Source organism: Athene cunicularia, assembly GCF_003259725.1.
Source record: "Athene cunicularia isolate RWA chromosome 7 unlocalized genomic scaffold, athCun1 chr7_part1, whole genome shotgun sequence".
In the NCBI taxonomy this organism is placed as follows: Eukaryota; Metazoa; Chordata; class Aves; order Strigiformes; family Strigidae; genus Athene; species Athene cunicularia.
Genome location: NW_020799107.1, coordinates 36,139,161 through 36,158,452, shown reverse-complemented (window position 1 = coordinate 36,158,452; position 19,292 = coordinate 36,139,161). Strand labels below are relative to the sequence as shown.

General features: G+C 45.9%; 1 protein-coding gene across 2 annotated transcripts; it reads left to right on the top strand.

The window, feature by feature from the left end:
* The first annotated feature begins 6 nt into the window (after window positions 1–6).
* RBM43 (RNA binding motif protein 43) lies at window positions 7–4,863 on the top strand. 2 transcript variants are annotated; one of them, XM_026853055.1, is made up of 4 exons: window positions 7–42; window positions 2,293–2,491; window positions 2,966–3,060; window positions 3,142–4,863. In XM_026853055.1, exons 1-4 carry the CDS (start codon window positions 40–42, stop codon window positions 3,883–3,885), a joined length of 1,041 nt encoding a protein of 346 aa, XP_026708856.1. In that variant the 5' UTR covers window positions 7–39; the 3' UTR covers window positions 3,886–4,863. The 2 variants fall into 2 exon arrangements, with proteins under 2 accessions (XP_026708856.1, XP_026708855.1); XM_026853054.1 differs by lacking the exon at window positions 7–42 and having other exon boundaries at window positions 1,276–2,491.
* Window positions 4,864–19,292: the final 14,429 nt, after the last annotated feature.

Here is a 19,292-nt window from a genome sequence, read left to right as displayed (position 1 = left end):
GGCCGCCGGCGGGAGCCCCACCTCGGCGGAGCGACGGCCATGGCAAGTCCCTGCGGAGGGCGGCGGGAAGGGCCGGGAGGGGGGAGCGCTGCCGAACCGTGCCGGCGGGAGGGCCGCGTCCCTCCCAGGGGAAGGGCCGGGAGGTTTCGGGGAAAGGGCGGGGGCCGCTGCCGTGAGGCCGGGGGCGAGCCCGGGGCCTTCCCGCCTCCGGAGCCCTGACAACGGCGCTCCCGGGTCTTCCCGCCTCCGGAGCCCTGACAGCGGCGCTCCGGGGCCTGCGGCCTGGTCCCGCCAGGCGGGGTGGAAAGAGCGGCCTGTTCCTGCCCCGCTTGTTAAAAGCCTCAGGGGCTTGAAAATAACGGCGGCATGAAGGGAAGGGGTGAATCGTGGCGGGCCCATGCTGGGCTCCCGCACGGAAGAAATACTGGATGCTCGCACAACACCACCGTCCGCCGCGCCCTGCTGCCCCGGCCCTCCAGTTTGTGGTAGCTACAGCTCTGATTTCCCTCTCACTATATTAATATTTCCATTTATTTAATAACAGCAAGAACCGATGATTAATGGTTGGACAAGATCTTCACGATCTTTTCCAACCCAGATGACTCTCTGATGAGGTCCGTGGGTACGTCTTCATGCCCGTTCTCTTGTCAGCATTGATCCATGTAGCAGATTTGCCAAGAAACGTGAAAATGCTCGGGAGGATGCTGCGGTCCACAGCGACCATCGTTGCTGTGCTCCTCTCCCCGACCCGCCTGCACCTTCCGCAGCCCCATATTTCTCTCTGGCAGCAGCCACTGAACGCAGACGCGCCTGAGAAGTGATTCAGCGCAAACAAAGTGTATGTTCACGGGTTTTTTTTTTCTAACCCCAATAGTAGGCACGAGCGTTGCTCCAAAATACCAGCTGGCAAGGTGCGAGATGCCGTCTGGCAGCTGAGCACTCCCGCTCGTGCAGGGGCTGCATCGATGAGTGAAGCGTGAGAAAATCCTGCGTAAAGCGCTGTCAATCTTGGAAGCACCCTGTTTATATTCTCTTCATGTTGTCTCATTAGTGCAGAAACTTGCTTTCACACGAACGTTTACCGCCAAAATAATTGCCTAATATAATTAAAGCTCCTGGCTCTTTAAATTTGATGGGTGATAAAAGAAGGCCTCATGCCTTTATGAATTAAAAGCTTGCATGGCTGCACAGTCTCATTGAATCTGCCTCCCCGCTCCTTTCAGGAACGCCGAGGTGGTGGTCTGCAAGGCTTTCTGCAAGGCTTTGGAGGCATGTCAACGAGGCATTTGCCCCCCGGCAGCACATTCTGCAGGCTTTGTAACTGCTGTGCTGGCCCTAATGTTTTATGCAGGCCCAGAAGAAACTTTGTAAGAGAAGTCTAAAGAATGTAGATGGAGTGACTGACCTTGAGTACAGTCGCTCTGAAGTCATTGACAGGTCGTTCTCTTGAACGCTGCCATGCAAACATACTAAATTATTTTCTTTCTTCCAAAAAGTCAGTGAACTGTTACAAAATTTACTCAGTGTTCCACCTTTTGCAGTAATTTTGCCGTGATATTCCCAGTGAAATATTACTGTTTATGTCTGTGCAATAACAATGGAAAGAAAACAAGCTTTTCTTAACAAGTCGTGGATGCAAATCGTATTTAGGATGGGTTTCATGTTTGCAGCATTGGGAGGTTTGGCTTTGATGAAAATCATGTGTGTAGTTAGTTGTTTTATGCACTGCAAGTCTCAGATGACTGGGATTAAGTTCCAATTTAACAAGGTTATCCATTTAATAAGTGGAGAGAGATGAGTCAGGGCACAACCCTAGATCCCAGCTCTCATGAATTTAACAAGTAAGGACAGTGTGAATCTGACCCCTCCACTCTGAAGAGAATCCTTACTGAACGGTACATGCAATTAAAATTTTTCATTCTCTTCAAATTTTGAATGTTAGAATCGGAGGAAACAGCCTTATCGGTGTGACACTGGACCTTTCATGTGAGCAACTTAAATTTAGTTCTAATTTCCAGTGTTCTGAGAAAAAAAAAGATACTGAGAGAGTGTGAATTACACTTGAGAGGCCGCTTTCTACTGCACAGTAATGTGAAGGTGCCTGAGGGGGTCTGGCGTTCACTGAAATCTGATTCAGCAATCTGCTTAATTACCTACTCGGTGCTTGTGTTGTCTGTGCAAAAGGAAGGAGGGTCACTGCAGCGCTGAGGGTGAATGTGGGTAACCTGGGTAACCTCTCTGGGAGATCAGGTGCTCCGTGAGGTTACAGCGTGCCGTGTCTCTTATGTGCAGGCAACGGGACAGGTTGCTAAATGGGCAAGGACAGTTGTCATTGCTGGTGTTCCAGATGGCCTTCTGCACAACGACGTCATGGCCGACATCCTGACGATTCATTTCCAAATGTCGAAGAATAACGGTGGAGACGTGGAAGAAGTGGTGTATCCAACAAGGAAAAAAGGAATTGCATTTGTAACTTTTGAAGATCAAGAAGGTATAGGTATTTAGCTTACTGTACTATAAAAGAACTAGCCCTAACCCTAAAACTAATAGTTTTCAATTGCTTACTGATACTGGGATTTCATAGAACTGGGAGAGTAACACCTCTCCTTTAGTCAGTCAGAATTTTAGGATTTTATTTCTGTTGATTGAAGTCATGACTGAACAGGCTTTAGGCAAAGCATTTGTTATGTTTGTTTTTAGGAATAAATTTATACCGTGCATAACAGATAGAATTTTTGTAGTCAGGCTTTTGAGCATAAATCTGCCAGTTAATGTTATAAGAAGACGGGCTTCTGCCCCTCTCTGAACAATTTGAGTAATACAGAGTATTGGATTGCCTGTGCATATGTATGGGAAATTGTTAGGGAAAGCATCAAGAGAAAAACACCTGTGAAGAGTTCTGCTATCAGACTGGCAAGGAGGCGTTATCTTACTGCTCAACAAGTGAGTGTGGCTTTCTCTTCAGTTGTGGAGAATGTGCTAAAGAAGGATGAACATCGGCTAGAAGACAAGAGGCTGTCCAGATACTACCCGCTGAAAGTAACCCGGTACTGTGAAAATGTAAGCTCATTCATAGGTTATCTAGCTGTACTTCCATTGCTGCGTTAACCATTACTTAACTTTTCTAATTCAAAATTCTAGGTCTTCAGCTCTGTGACGTCTGTCCTCAATATGTCTGTTTTCAAAGATCAGTTTGTTTTAGAAGATCTGATACAAGAACTTAAAAAGAAGAGCACAGCTTTGAGCTTTGGGCCTTTGCAATCTAATGGGCACATTTCTGTTCAAGGGTCATTTCCAGCAATCAAATTGCTGAGAGACTTTCTCTTACTGAAAGCAAAATCCCTCTCAGAGGAGGACAAAAAGGAAGAAAGTCAGTCCCATCAGAGACCACGGAGGAGGCTACAGCAACACAGACTTACCACAGAGATGAGTAATTCCGTTCATGATGTGGATGGGGAAAAACAAGTTGTTATTCTTGACACAGATACATATCACTACATGAAGTACTTTTTTCCCAGGATATTCGTAGTAAATGGTGATGTTGTAATTTCTGACATCACTGACGGTGATATAACTACAGTGTATATTGAGAGTGCTGGAAGTAGGTCTGATGCTGGACAGGTATTAAGAGTCAAAAAGAAAATTGAAAATCAGTCTATAAAACTCCATAAAGTTTTACGTAAAGAAAAGATCTACCTTGAGGATCACAGCAGAGATGAAAGGCGGAGATATAAGTTGGCCTGTAAAAGTCTAAAGCCCCATTACCCTTCTGTTTTGATCATTCCTTATGATACTCACATTGACGTTATAGGAAATGCTCAGGAGATTTTTGATTTTACAAAGGAGGTGAGCAGTAAGGTTCAGAGCCTGTTGCAACGCAGGTAGAAAGTTAGTGTTTGTGGTGTATACACACTGTGCTTGACAGAGGGGGTGCGACCTGTGCACCGCTGGCTCACCGCAGATCTGTCACAGTTCTTCCACTGCAGGCTGGGCCGTCTGGACGCCAGGGTGAACAAGCCCATTCCCCCTGAATACCAAATTAAGTTCAGAATAGAAAACAAATGATCTCTGTATCTCTCGTGAGCTTAGAGACTAAAGAAGTTAAGCCTCTGTCTAGGTACAGCCTCCTTTTTCCTTTGGTTAGCCACATTTCGGGCACATGCACGATCATCTTGCTGTCAGGGACTGTATGAGGACAGAAATTTTTTTAAAGAGTTCTCATTAGCACAAGAAGTCAGACTGACCAAGCTGGGCGAGCCAACCTGATAGGAAATACTGCGTTGAAGCTGAGTTTTGTTGCTTTGTGCAAGGAGATGACCACTGAACAGGACTGGTGGCCTTTTTTCTGTTGCCTGTATCTGCAGAAGGAAGTTCTTACGGAGGTGCATGAAGGAGACGGAGCTTTGACACTTGAGGGGATGAAATGCTTATTGAATTTCCAGGCTTGTCATGTCCTGAGAAAGATCTTAGAAGATGGTATTGGAAGTTGTTGACAGTAGAAAATAAGTGAGTTTGTTTTCGTAGGAGCAATAACAGGTTTTTTTCCAGCTGTAACGGCATCAGCAGCATCCCTTGACAGCGTGTTATTTAGATGTGAAAGTATACCCAAAGTTTTGATGTGAAAATCTTGGAACATTTAGACTTTTGAATCAGATTCTGTTTATACAAATCTGTTTCTCTATCCACTACAAGGATCCAAATGCCCATCCTAGTTTAGACTTTTTATAAAACCAATTTAGAAAATAACCTTTATTTTGTGATATCAGTGCGTTCAGAATACTTTGTCAAAACATACAGAGCACCAGCTCATTTGTCTTATGTGCAGGAAAAGTTTAAAGGTTTTTTAATGCCATTAAAGAAATTAGTTATACAAAATATTGTGTCTGTGTTCTTTTAACCAGCCCCCAGACTTTTGGTTGGAAGCCCAAACCTAAAGCCTGAGAAATGCTTTAGGCATTTTCTTGTCATGAGTGATTATCCGTTGCAATTATGCCAATGAAAGATAAAGTAAGTTAAACTAGTGACAGTGCTGTGTGCTAAAATACACTGTCAGAGTGGGAAGATGATGAGCTTAAGTACTTTGCTGAATTGGAAGGGGGGAGTAGTAAGTATTTAAAGTATTAAGTCTTTAATCTCTTCCAAGTTCCCTTGTAGGTTCACCAAGGGGGCTGGAGAGGGGGGGGTGAAGACCAGCGCCCACAGTCAGGCCCTGGAAGAGCCCCTCTCTGCTGCCTGCAGGGCGCAGGCACCTCCAGCACTGGGCTGTTCGGGTGCTCCCCATAGGGCTTAAGCAACGATGGGAAGTTTTTCAACCTTGTAAGAGAGAAAATCCTCCATGAAGGATAATCCTTTAATGAAATTAGTGCTCTTTGCTAGTGTCCTGATCAGTCTTCCCTTCTCTTTCCTGATGAGCCTCATTTTTTTCTGACTCAGCATTAGTATTTCCTATTCACTTCATTAAATGTTAAGGGCTAGACTGCTAAACCAGTGTCACTGGTGTTAGTTTGAATTCTGACTGGTTACTACTGGCTAAGCATCGCTTTTTTTGAGCCGAGTTTGACAACAGAACAATTTACAGCGCTGGTACAGGTGTCATTCAGGCGTGGCAAGCAAGTTGTTTTTCCTGAACGATTTTCAGTCAAAAACTTGACGATCTTGAAAGCACGACATTTGAATAAAATGTTATTGTTGAATCCTGGTTCAGCTGTAACAGCTCCTCTTCCGATTCGCTCACGGAACTCCCCTTTGCCACCACGTCCTTGGCAATGCTTTTCTGCCGAGCGCTGGGGCCTTTCTCACCCGCCAGCCCGCGTGGTCTCATTGTTTCCTGGTGCTCTCCCATCTGCTCTCTCTCGTCTCATACCAAGGATGTCATTTCTTTAGACAAAAAGAGCTTTGCGTTGGTTGGTTTGTGTTTATGGAGTGCCTAGTAACTAGGGACCTAGGTGGATTAGTAAATAGTAGCTATTGTTACGCTCCTGGATTTCCAAGGCTACTTTTTCTTGTTGGATTTGCAGCAGCATTGGCCAGAAACACACCACCTTTGTCACTTTTGATGCTTCCTTGTAGCAGTGCAAGGGCAGGGCAGCGCAGGAACTTTACTAGTGGTAGTAGAGAGGCTGTGGCACGTATGGGCCTGTGATCGAGCTACCCTTAAGATTTAACCCCACAGAGGAACCTGGTTTCTGTAACAGAAAAAAAAACCTGTGATCCACCAGGATAGACTAGTGCTTGCTGTAAAATATAAACAGCATTTCAGCAGAATAACATCTGAAATTAAGCATGTATTTGTTCCTTTGTGATGCAGATACCATGGAAAATGAGGGATGCTTAACAAAAAAAGTCTGATTTTGTCATTGCCATGAATACTTAAATAAACACAACAAAACAAAATCAGTATTAGGTCTGGTAAGAGACTTGCCAGCTCATTCTCACAGTTATTTTTATGGCAAGCAAAGCACTGCTGTATCTATTAAACTCCACTTGACAAAGGCATTTAGTAGTTGTGTATATTGGAAAATATCTGGGAAACCAGATCAGATGTTATTCCTAGATCTAAACCATTGCTGCTGACTCAGGATTCTCAGCGTCAGGTTTGCACTTTTAATTTGAATAGAGAATTTGCTCATGGGACCTCAACAAAATATTTGTCCTTACTGCTGTGCCAACGCTTGCTGCCCTTCGCCAGAAGGGGATATGTAACAGTTCATGTTGTAAAAATACAAAGCCTAATTTTGACTTGAAGCATGAGTCCTACTGACAAAGCCTAAAAAAATAATAAAAAAGGTCACAAATAGAAGAATCTGAGCCCAGTTCCTGGCAGCACCCCACTACAGTCAGGGGGGTAAGGACCATTTGCTGTCACCTGAAATCCTGAGGATTTGAGAGGCAATTCGATGACCCTTGGCAGGAGAATATTGTACAGTTTGGAGGCAAAAGCAATCTCCTTGTTGACCAGAGGGGATGGGGGAGGTGGATGGAGGAGGAATGATTTACTGGAGTCCTTTTGCCATCACTGACACAAAGCGCTGCTTTGGTGCTGGGGAAAGAAGGACAAAGCCTCCCTCCCCATTGTACCTGCGCATCTAATTATGCAATGTAAAGAGATGGATTCCATTCCTGCAGGAAAGGGGGTTGTTCTGTGATGGAAAAAGCCCTTCCTGCAGGTTTAATTGTTGTCAAAACTGCCTCTTCCACCTTTGAGTTGCATTGAAACTTTCTCAGTGCATTTGTTAAAAAAGCACATACTACAAAAGACCTGTCACTTCTCCTGAAGGTTTGTGATGCCAGAGTGACATTTTCTTAAGGAAGAAGTACTTGCTACTTTTGGGAGCCGTGTGTCTTACTTTAAGAATGAGTTATTTGCTAGTAACGCTATTTATTTTCCCTACAAATTAAAAAAAAAAAAAATTTAAAGACAACTTTTAGGCTTATGTCTTCATCCAGCCACACTGGAGAATCAGAATAATAAAACCCAGATGAAAACAGACAATAGTCACCAGCTGAGAGTGGTCGGTGAGTCAGTACCTGCAGCCTGCTGGGGTCGGATGGAGATGTACTCCCACTAGGAGAGAGGAGATGAATTTAGCAGTTGGTGTATCCGGAGGAGCTGAGGCTCTCAGGAGGCTCCCAGAAACAAACACACATGTCCCTGTTTTCTTGCACATCTTGTGCGAAAGAAAAGCAGCTGTAGAGCCGGGCCAAGCTGACGCTGGGGAAATTCCTTCTCCGTTGCACAACATTTCTGTGGTGGCTTCTTCCCTCGCGTTTAGTGTGGCTGGTGGGTGTTTATGAGATACGTGGCTTCTATCCAGTTTCATTCACAATAACTCATTTCTTGTCCTTTGGGCTTCTACCCTCCAATCTGCTGCAGTTGCTGATAAAAGGACCTTTTCCATCCCTCTCGTGTAAGAGCATCGTAGATACTTGACCATTTTCACCTACCATTAGAGGATAGGAGCTTTCCCTGATTTCTGCAGCAGGCAGTTTGAAGATAACCAGACAACTTGGCTAAGAGAAAGAAAATAATGATTAATTTTAGTTATAATTAAAAAAAAAGAAAAATCGAGTCAAAACTGCACGGCAATTCAGAAGTGACAGAGCTTGGTCTGGTTGTACTTACTTTTTCCTTAGCTGCAGAACATCTGCTGGAGAACAAGTCCCTTTTTCTGCTTCGCCTAACACAGCTTTTCTTTGTCTCCTGACACCTATTAATGACCTTTAAAGAAATCTCCTAAAAGTAACTCGGTTAAGAAGAAATATTACCTCTAATGGCAACAACCACTGCTGCTGAAGCACTGCATTAAAGCCATTTTTTCATGGATTTTCCCACTTGTTACTGCTACCACCTTTGTAATAGGAGCAGTATGGATCAAGACTTGCTACAGAGAATACTTTACCAAAAAAGAAGCTGTATAAAATACTGGAAAAAACAAAGTTACAGGTGTGCAGGTGAAAAAATGTCATACTCATTGCTGACACCGTGGAGGGGGAAACCCATGTCATGCTGAGCACGGTCCGTACAGATGGAAGCTCTGCTGATGGACCAAATCGCGCAGGAGAAGGGTGGATTTCCTCCAAGGTGGAAGCTGTGGCTGACAGGCACAACTCATCCCTGGTGGAGCTATAAGCAGCAGGCTGGACGGAGTGCCTATGGAGCTGCACACCCTATTCCCCAGCCGTGCTCCAGAGCAGTTTGATGCTTCCTGTCAAGCTCAGGGATACCAGAATAGGGAGATGATCCATGTCGGGTCAGGTCGAGCCTAACAGCTACTGAGGTGCTCTGCTTCTGGGGCTGGACAGGAGGTGATGAGCAGGGGCCACCTCCTCCAGCGGGTTCCACCAGCCGGATTTTGTCCCATCCGACTTCTCCTGCCATAAACACGGGGAGCACAAGAGGGAGCCAGATGCTTTGGAGCTGGAATCCCAAAGTCTCTGCTGGGGTCCTGCCCGGCTGCACTCGGCGGAAGGAGGAGATGCCAGATGCAGGTCCTGCTCTGTGCCTAAGCTGAGCTCAGGCCACGTTTGCCTGGAGCAGATGTTGGGAGTGGTGCCTTCCAGTTTTTCATTGCTCACAAGGTGCTCTTACATCACCTTCTTTCAGGCAGATATAAAAACGGGTAAGGAAATCAAGCGCTTACTGATGTCACACTGAAGTTATGGATGGCTCAGCTGACCAAAATCCCGAGCACCACTGTAGCTTATCTCTTGTTAAACGCCCTTACTTCAGCCTACAGAGCCCTGAACCGGCCGAGGGCAACGTGGCACCACACGAGGCAGATCACCTTGGCATGACTGTGTTGAGGGATGACCACCCCGGTACCACCACCGTGAGACCAGAGGAAGTTACCAGGAGGAAGAAGAGGCAAAAGCCAGCGGTTCTGCTCCCTGGGGCTGGTGCTTCCCGCTGACCCCCGTCCCTCAGAGGTGAGGACCTGCTGTGGAAAGCTGTGCTTGGATCACAGCCTACCTGTACTGCTCCTGGGCTCCTCCAGATCTCACCAAGTACAAGGGTTTTGGAGGAGACACCACCAGCTCGAAGCCACCACTGCACTGAGGAATTTAACCCTTCCTGCCCAAAAGAATAACCCATCCCATCTCCCCTTGGTGGAGCTGGGACTGAAGTCAGTGGGCAGTGCTGGTATACAGCCATGGGTTTGATTTTCAATTAAGACACCCTTAAAAAAAATATTTAAAATCTTTACTTTCATTTTGGCATGGATTCTGACAAATTTTTCCTAGTATTCTAATAAAAGCAACATCTTTCCTTGGTGTTGCAAATAGATGTGCTCTTCCTGGCCTGCACACAGGGATTTGCTTTGCAGAAACTCACCGTTTTTACTGTCTGGGTGCTTCTGTTTATTAGCAGATAGCTCTTGTGCAGATATAGCCAGCTCTTAACAAGGGGAAAGTTTTAATGCACACAGTAAACACCGCTGAGAATGCTTTTCCCCCCTCTAAGTTATATGAACGCTTTTCCCCATGAGTTAAGGGATTTGGCATTTCTCTCAGGCATGCTTTACATTTTCCAAACTTTCTGAATAACACATTGAGAGACTTAAGCATCTGCACTGCCAAACCAAATGAGAGAAGAAACGATTTTGCAGGCTCATTAATGCCTTGCACTGACAGGCCTGGAGGGGCTGTGATTTTATTTACATAGGGTAGAGACAGCCCTTTAGGGAAGTGTGGTGTTATTTACTTAGAGAAGAGCTGTTCCTTCAGGGGTGGGGTCTCACTTGGATGCGAAAGGGACAAGAACTGGGAGCGCAGTCTTACATAGGTACAGTTTTACCTGTGCTTCCCAAACCACACTTAAAAACGCGGTCTTAAACACTGCTCTTGGTAGCAGCTGGAGTATTTTTCCCACACGCGGAGCTGTTAAGAGTTTAGCTACATCAGCTCTCCCACTGCTAGCAGAGCCCCTGAGAGCAAACGAGGGTGAATTAACTACAAAGAAACAGAGAACTTGAAGATGTATAAGAATATAAGTATAAGAAAATCCACGAAATAACAGTATTTATAACAACTACAGTTGTCAGCTCTCCCCCTGGACTGTCCTGAAGTCAAAACCAAAATAACTGTATTTATCTACAATGGCTGGATGCTATTTGCAGAGCTATCCCCCGCCCGCCCATTGCTGCTCCCCGACGTGCCCAACCAACACCCTCTGAGGTCACATCGCAGCCTGCCCACACCACCCACCTCCCCGCCGTCCTTCTCCACAGCCAATGAAGTCTGCTCTTCGCCCCCCCAGAGTCTTCCTCCCAGCCTCCCCGAGAGCTGGTGATTAATCGAAGCCAGCTGCTTGGCTCCCTCTCCTTCTTCCCACACCACTTTGCATTCCTGTGACAGCACACGCGCTGCCCCAGAGCTGTGCTTGGCTTGCTTGAGCCACACAGCAGTGATGCAGAAGCAAGGCCAGCTTTCATACCACCCCTCTTTTTTTGGCGGGGGGGGGGCTGTAGCTGTTTGGACACCAGCCATTCACAAGGGGTGACCCCGGTGTGCAATGTCACCAGCCTCAGAAGGTATTTAAAGTCTCGCTGGGGGGGGGGCCCGTGTTACATTTTTTGTGTTATGTTCTCAGTTTTTTAATGTGGGTAACCTTGAAGAGCCTCCAGACTTGCAGTACTGCTATCAGAATCACATATTGAATACCTAATCAAAATAAGAGATCCTCAAGAATTATATTTATTTTATCAGAACTTCCAGGACTGGTAGTAAGTCAGTTGCCTGCACTAACTAGTTGTTGGGGGCAGTCAGCCTCCTCTGACAGATACCTTACCCCACGTGCAGTGCTCTCTACAGACAGCATCCACAGCCTTCCTTTGGGGTGTCTAGATGAGCAGCCTAGATGACAAATTTTAGATAGTTCTGAATTCTTGCTACTCATTTTTAGGCAAGCCTTTTGCCTGCTTTGCTGCCCAGTTGGGCACGTGGAGGAAGGCACCCGAGGGCTGGCGGTGTCTCTCCTGCAAGAGCCCTTGCTCAGCCTTGCTCGTGACACGCACCCTCTGTCACCGAGGTCGGTGTGTAGAACTGTCCCTGTGTTTCCAGTCTCCATACAGCATCTTTGCTGGGCTCAGGACTGGTTAACATGCTCTTGCTCAGCATTCTTTTCCCAATTCTCAGAGGTAAAGCAAACCCCTCATGCGTCCAGCGGATCTCTTTCAGCTCTTGGACAAGTATCCCAGGTACACAGCTGTAGGTGAGGGGTGATTTACTTTCCTGAGCATTTCCGGTGCCTGGAGCCTGCGATTGCTCTGCTAGCTGATACAGAGCTTCCCAGTCAGGTGTTTGTGCTCCTCCCCTGTTTTGCTCAGCGACAAATAACTTCGTGCTGGGAGTGCTGCCGAGCAGGAGTGTTAAAAATGAGCGTTGCAGAGGCCTTGCAAGCGAGCTGCGCTTGATTTGCTCAGCACCTCATCCTGCATAGACCAACTCTTGAGTTTTTATATTCACATCAACTGACATTTGTGCTGCTTCTCTTATCAGCCAGTCCCTGGGCATGTCCATCACCACTCCGAGACTTTGCACAAATAGAAACTGAAGTAAATAAATACCTGGGTCGCAGCACTAAGGAGTTAAGAAAGCTCTGTGTTCTTTCCCAGGGGAGAGCCTATTGCAACTTGTAAACACTTGCTGTCTCTTTCCAGGTGGTAATTAAAACAGCTTCCCCCCACCAAGGCGGTATTACATCAAGAGGCTGACAATTTCCTGGAGAAAACAGCTGTGTTTCCACTAATGAGCTTCAATATCAGCAAAATGTGATGCCTGGGCACCGTTGTAGCTGCAGCTCTGGCATGTGAGACCCAAAGACCCTTTGATAGTTCTTACTGGTATTTCTTAGAGGTTTTTTGTTTCTGCTACTGTCGTTATGCCAACGTGCAAAAGTCTCCTCATTGCACTGTGAAGTTTTTCCTTTTAAATTCTTATTGTGGGCTGTTGCTAATTCAGTCAGGTAACGGTGACACATGGCTCTGTCAGGGAAGGGCAAATTGGAGCAAATTAACTAAAGCAGGGAAGGGCTAAGCACAGGGCGGTGTGTTTCTGAAAGAAACACATTTTTATATCATGCAGTTCAATTGCAGCACCTATTTTTTCACAGGATGAATTAATTTTTGCAGGTCGGGAGTGGGCATGGGAGTTTGAGAAATGGCATAGTTACGTTTTCATAAACCACTTTGCAAATAACTGGTGTTATTTAATAGGGAACCTGGACAAAATAAAGCAGAATTGTCAAATATTGCTGCTAAGTGGCCTTTGCAGATTCTTCACAGCTGTACGAGACTGACAACAGCTAAAAGTGAATAGATGAAATGGTGATGTTCGTTCATCTTAATGGTTGCATGGGGGAGTAGATATTAATAATAGATATTATTGGGCTGTGTAAACCTCATTTGTATGTCCATGTGTAATGTGGCTAACGGCTAGTTGATAAATTGTGTTTGCACTGAATTTATACTTGAATTTGTGCTGTTTTACGAATAGTTAGTAAATGAGTTGACCCAGCGCTGAGGGATCTGGGGGAGTTGGGAATGGTCGGGGTGAGGTTTGTGGTTGGACTGGAGGAGCTTCAGGGGCTTTTCCAGCCTCGATGATTCTGTGTAAATACAGGCATGGCTGGAGCATGGTGACAGCAGTAGATTAGGAGCAAAAGTCCCTGTTTCTTGACTCTAGACTGCTGCTGAGGAGAGCCTGACTTTCCCATCGCCTCAAAAGGAGCAGGGACTTCATCCCCTGTCTTGGGACGCGTGGGTTTCAGTGGGCACCCTGGGCAGCACACGAGGTATCAAACACAGGGAAAGCTGTTAGACTGATTTGAAAAAGGTGTCTCATTTGGCCAGCAGCTTGCTGCCAGCTTGTGCTGGTCCAGGCTGTGCAATGATGGGATGCATCTCCCAGGAGGGTGCAGATGGCCGGGGATGCAGTCGGCCTCCCAAAAGCCAGGTGGTCTTAGGTGAATCCTCAGAGCTCGGCCGTGTTCAGGCAAGCAGGAAGACATGCTTTCATTTTTCTCTGACATGTATTTGACTTGGCACCTCTGCCAGTACCTCCCTCGCTCCCCTTGGAGACTGCTCTCAAAATCACCTTTATCACAGCAGTTTCTTGGGCCATATTTCAGTAGTTTCCCACTGCTCTGCTTTCCTGCTACCCTCATGCTGGAGGAGCCAAACCCCCTCAGCTGAAGCAAATCCACTACTCAGAGGAGGTTGGGGAGAGGCTGAGTTTTACTGCCCTGCGTGTGCCACGTTGGGTGGAGATGACCTCAAACTGTTGTTCGTCATAGATCTGCAAAGGCAGAGACACTCAGTGTTGGCAGTTTTTATATTGATTACTCTTAGTTTGGGCAGCACTCATAAGGCATGTGCTGAGGCCGTGCTCCACACCCGTACCAGCTCACTGCTGCTCAGGAAACCAGTCGTACACGCTCCATATATTGATTTATTTCCGTAGACTACCAAAGGGAGGACTCTCTTCTGGACAAAATTCAACCACAGCTGAATAGATCAGTCCCACTTTTGGCCCCTTTGGGAAAGCGTGGCAGGGAAAGCTGTGTTAAAAATGAGTATTTTCACTATCTAGACAGAAGCCTTCAATCTCCAGGGCCATCAGTCTGTACCCCTGACAAAGACTGAATGAAAGACAAAATATAATTACTTACATATTACTCCAGCTGACATCTTAAATATTAAGACATCTATCTAGTCTAAAATCATTCATATAAATGTGTTTGTGGCACCTTAGGCTTAGGAAATTTTGAATAGATGAAGCAATAACGTTCTTCAGTTCGTTTGGGCTCCTGGTATAATATGATTTGTTTTTTCTCAGATGCAAGGGGTTTGCCACTGCCTTGTGCTGTGAAGTTTGGTTTCCACCTGCCATGAGCTTTATACTATTTCTCTTTGCCTCTGGAGATTAGTTTCCATGATAGTCCAGCAAATTAACATGAAATTTGAGGCAATGCATCCATTTTTTAAAAAGTAAGCATTATGTAAAATGAGTATAAATGTCATGTGTTTTCATAACTGTCACAGTATTGTAATTTCTTTGTTATTTTATGGATTAAAAAATTGAGGCAAAGAGGGCAAATGCTTGCCTGAGGCTACACATTCAATAGCAGAATAAAAATTGACAATAACGCACTAAGGTCAGGCCAGAGGAATATTAACACTTTGTCAGCCTCAAGCATTCAGGGAGCACGAGACACGAGATCCCATGCCACGTTTATATTCCTAAAGCCCTCCATGTTGAGCCTTTTGGAGATGAGTATCTCCAGCCCTTTAACTCAGAAGCAGATTAAAAAGCCTGAAAATGAAAATAATTGAAAATCGTGAAAATAATGACTGCTGAGATTCTCATGTATCTGCAGGCAGTGGATGCCTTAAGAAAAAGCGTAGAGGTTATATTGTGGCTCACAATAATGTTGTGAGTACTGTAAAAGTGAGTTATGTTGGTGTTGAAGCTGGCTGAGTGCGAGTGGGGACACTCGGGGACAAATTCACCAGGTGCTGAGTTTGCTTGTTCACGTTCAGACTTTTCCCTGATCCTTTGGCCGTAGTCAGCTCTGTGCTTTTGCACCTTGTGCTTTGGGCTCTTCACAAGAGCTGGAAAATACTTTGTGGAAATTGTATGCATTGAAAAGAAATGATGAATTTTGAAAAGTTCTCCCTAGCCAAAGAGGTAAAACTAGCTTAGCAAACGAGACTTCTTTTTGTTTAGGGAAAGGAACCGCTGTGTCTGACATGGTCCCTTGTGAAAATGTGTTTTTACGTAGTATGTTCTGTATGCCGTTCCCCAAACCTGCATATTTTGTAGCCAAATCACAGAGCACATAGGATTTTCTGTAATAAACCAAATTTGCGCTCTTCTTTGCCTGAAAAATAAATTAACTCCCAAAAAAGAAAACAGGGGAATTGAATATTAAAAAAAAATAAAAAAAATGGAGGTGTGAAAACTTAGGGACATGGGAATAATTAGAAGTATTTTACTACCCACTGGTATTTAATGCAAAGTACACTTCAAACGTAGTCCGTTTAAATTACCTCTGGAAGCGTCAGCGGTTTCGCGGTGCCTCGCGCCCGTGGAAGCTGCACAGAGCTCGTTACCTCGGCTTCTCTCCCCCCTGAATCCGGGGGATTTGTTCGTCTTCCAGCCAGTGCAGGAAAGGGCTGGCCCATGCACTAATGAGACCCCCTGGCATTTCGGGGTGAGCAGCTGGAGCCCTGGGGTCCCCGAGCATCACAACTCCTGTATGGGGCCCTTTTTTTAAGTCTGGATTTCAGCTATTTTTCGCTTTGTGATTGGGACGTGGAGGTTATGAGGTTATAATGGGAACCTGCCATTACAGGAGCTGGTGGTTGTACATCTGGATATTTTTGTTTGAAGTGCGTTGTAGGGTCTGTAGCGATACTGGGGAAACGGCCCATCAGCTCTATAATGTTGTTTTTAAAACTATTATTTTGATTAATTATATGGCAGTTAATGATGTGATCCATAGCTCCTCACACTTGGTCCCCGCTGAGGTGGCGGTGTTATAGGACTTGGCAGGTGGGAAGTGGGAGGGTGGATAGATACCCCTGGGACACCAGGTCCTCTGGGGATCATTCCTGATGTGATATCCCCGGGCTTTGGGCCCCCCCTATGCCCAGCTTTACAGAGCCTAGCCATAGCAGGCTTATGTATAAAGCCAAGAAACATATCTTAGGTTTTTTCCATCAAGAAGAGCTAGAAAACAACATCAATAGCACTTCCCGGGTTTGTTAGCTGCCAGGCTCCTTTCTTTCATCTGCAGCAATAAGCAGATCATTAAACAAATCAAAGCAGGTTTTATGAGCCTGCCTCCATTCCCTCAGCTGCACTTCACCTGGATGGGCTTTGGACGCTTCAGCTGAATAACCCCAGGAATGGGGTTTCCGGCGGGTCCCGCGGTTCCACTCAGGTACAACCAACTTGCCTGGTTTTCCTCTTATTTTTCAGGATATATCTGTTCTGCTTGCCTGTGCCGCTAAACGAGAGGGGTTCAAGGGTGGTGAGAGCCTTCCCTGGCGGGGTGAGAGCCACGTGAAATGCAGAAGGGGTCCCTGGTAGCAGCAGTAAAGCTGTCTCGCTAGTCCCCATCTCGAGTTACCGTTAGCCCCGCCAGGAAACACCGGCCCGTGGGTGATCTTACATCCCATCTGTTCTGCGGTGTGTGCTACACCAGCGAGGCACAGAAGGGTGTGTTTAGACTGTAACTGCTTTGTTTTTATTGTTCTTTAAGGTTTATTTTGAGAGTTGGTTGTGTTGTTTTTTTTTTTTTTAATGCGTTTCTATTTTCCTCTGCGGTGCTTACCTTGAGAGTCGCAGCTGTTAACCGCAGCCAGATATTTGGCAGCGATGCATCGTTTTATCCGCGCACAAAGACCCTCCGTGTTCACCCAGAGATCGTTACCACGTTAATGAATCGCAGGACGTGTAGCTCGGGTAAGCACAGCCTCAGCTCAGTTGTAAGGTGGGAACCAAGTTTTATCCAAAGAACTCTACAAGTCACCAGCCTTGCTGAGGCTAGAGCAGAGCGCACGGCAGGTGGGAGCACCTGAGGGGTTTTAGCTTGTTGCACCAACACCGTAGGGTCACCCGTCAGCCTGCTGCAGAGGACTGGATGCCACCTGAGGTTGCCCAGGTAGCCTGATGCTGCCCAGGCACAGAAATAGGTCGGGGTGTGCTAAGGGAGTGCTCTGCCGTGCCACGGGGCGAGGGGCCAGCCCCACCGTGTTACACCCGTTACAGGGCTGGGATTCCCAAATCCCGGGGAAGAATCCCAGAGTATGGATGGCATAGCATCCTGCTGGCGTACGAAACCATGGCAACACTGGTTTGAGCATTTCTAGGAGGTTTAATTGGGCCTAAACATTTTACAGGCATTTTTTCCTTCAGCTATTTTTGTAAATTTTTATGTGGATTTTAATGAGTGAGATTTTTGTCCCTCCCTCCAATTGCCCCTTCAAGGCAGCCTTATGATGTATTGTTGGAGATTTTTTTTGCTTAAAAAGCCTTGGGTAGAAAATAGCTTGGCTTGCCAGAGTGTCAGACCACTTGCGTGGCATTTTTTTTTTTTTTAACCTTTGAAATCGGGCTAAAAAAGCTCAGACTAAGACTGGTGCCAATGGCGAGGAGGCCTTGATGCTTCAATTTTATGGGAGCCTGCAGGTTCCCCTGCCTTAATCACTGCGAAGCCGGTGTGATAGTCAAGTCAATTAATTGTCACTATTAAAGGAAGAACAAGAAAGCTCAGACAGCTAATATGGGAGATGTTTTTTGACTTCTGCAGAAGCTTTTTTTTTTTTTTAAGATTACTTTCAAGAACCAAGAGAGCCCATTTAATTTCAAATTTAATGATTTTCCACCATACCTAAGTCTACCATTTCCAAGTACATTAGCTGCCTGATCTCCAGATTGCTAGAAAGATGTCGTCAGGTACCAGACTGAATGTCAGACATAAAAGCTTAATAAGTGACATGCTTTACATTTTTGGTGCAATCGAATATAAAAGCTTCCACTCAGTTAAAATTACCAGAGGTAATTTCAACACAGCTGTCAAGTTGGTTTTTTTTTTTTCTTAGAAATGGAGGTTTTTCCTAATGTGCTTTTACTGAGATTGAGGGAAGACATTTCTGATGTAATTTCTTTGTATGCAGGTATTATCGGAGAGAGGTGAGGCTTGACATTTTGCTGAGAAGATATTTCTCAGGTTGTCCTTAGCAGTACCCCCAGCTCAGATGGGGGTAGATCTAAGATTGATATCCAGGTCTGAACATGTGCAGCTGAGAGCTGAGGCCACTTGGGGCACGCTGAAACTGATAAATTCTGTAAAGGGCAGAAGATTATTTTTTTTTTTTTTTTCCTGCAGAGGTGTGACAGCAAGGAGCTGAAATCCACACCTGAAATGGTCCCGGATGGGTGGCCTGGAGCACTCTCTTTTGAAGGCAAATGAGTTATCAGTGGGACCTGTGCTGAAATCCCTCAAACCACTCAGGTGTTCCATGGGGTGTTGTGGAGGAAGGGCTGAACCCCTTTGCACCTATGGAAGAAAAATCAAAATTTTAGTGCTTCCAGATCTTCATTATTATGGCTTGCAGAGTCAAGCTTGGGAAAGCTATCAGTACTCAGTTTAGGTTAACAGAAAAATGTCATTTCCATGTTAACAGGCTGCAGTTGAGGCTGTAATGCTCACTCAGCCCTGACAAAACAGGTGCTTAACCTTAAGTACTTTGCTGGATTGGGGCCTTATCAGTATTGACTTTTAAACCAGATGATGAGGCGGTCTGAGAGCCATTCAGCTGCCATTGTGGCCTTCAAAAAGGCCTTTATTTTCAACAAGTGTGGCTTTTCGAGAAGCTGATGGTCTTTTAAAATCCACTGTGCAAGGTCCCTCTGAGCCCCAGACTGCATTTCAAACATGAGAAAAGATACTTCATCGTCTCCAGACGTTTGTCTCACTGTTTTAAGGAAGGGATGGGGTGAAACTTAATTATTTTGGAGTCGTTTTGGCTCCAGAGAAGGTGCTTTAGACTGCCCTGTCCCAAAGGCTTGGGGGCTTTGGGGGGGCCAGGGATCTGGGGGCTGGGAGAGCATGGGGGAGAGCTGGCACACTGCTGGGGACATCGAGGTACTAGTACGAGGGCCCAGGGACAGCTCTTGAACCCCAAAGCCTTGCAGGAGGTTGGGGCAAGGGTCCCTCCTCTCCTCAGCACTGGCTTGTGAGCACAAGCTGAACCAGGAATGGAGAGGGAGGAAAAGGGGTGATG

Excerpts from the sequence above, each read along its gene's own strand:
- RBM43 (XM_026853054.1), top strand. The coding sequence starts at position 2,215 with ATGTGGGTAACCTGGGTAACCTCTCTGGGAGATCAGGTGCTCCGTGAG. Across the intron at positions 2,492-2,965 it reads AACTTTTGAAGATCAAGAAG|TTGTGGAGAATGTGCTAAAG; the intron begins GTATAGGTATTT and ends CTTTCTCTTCAG. Across the intron at positions 3,061-3,141 it reads TAACCCGGTACTGTGAAAAT|GTCTTCAGCTCTGTGACGTC; the intron begins GTAAGCTCATTC and ends TCAAAATTCTAG.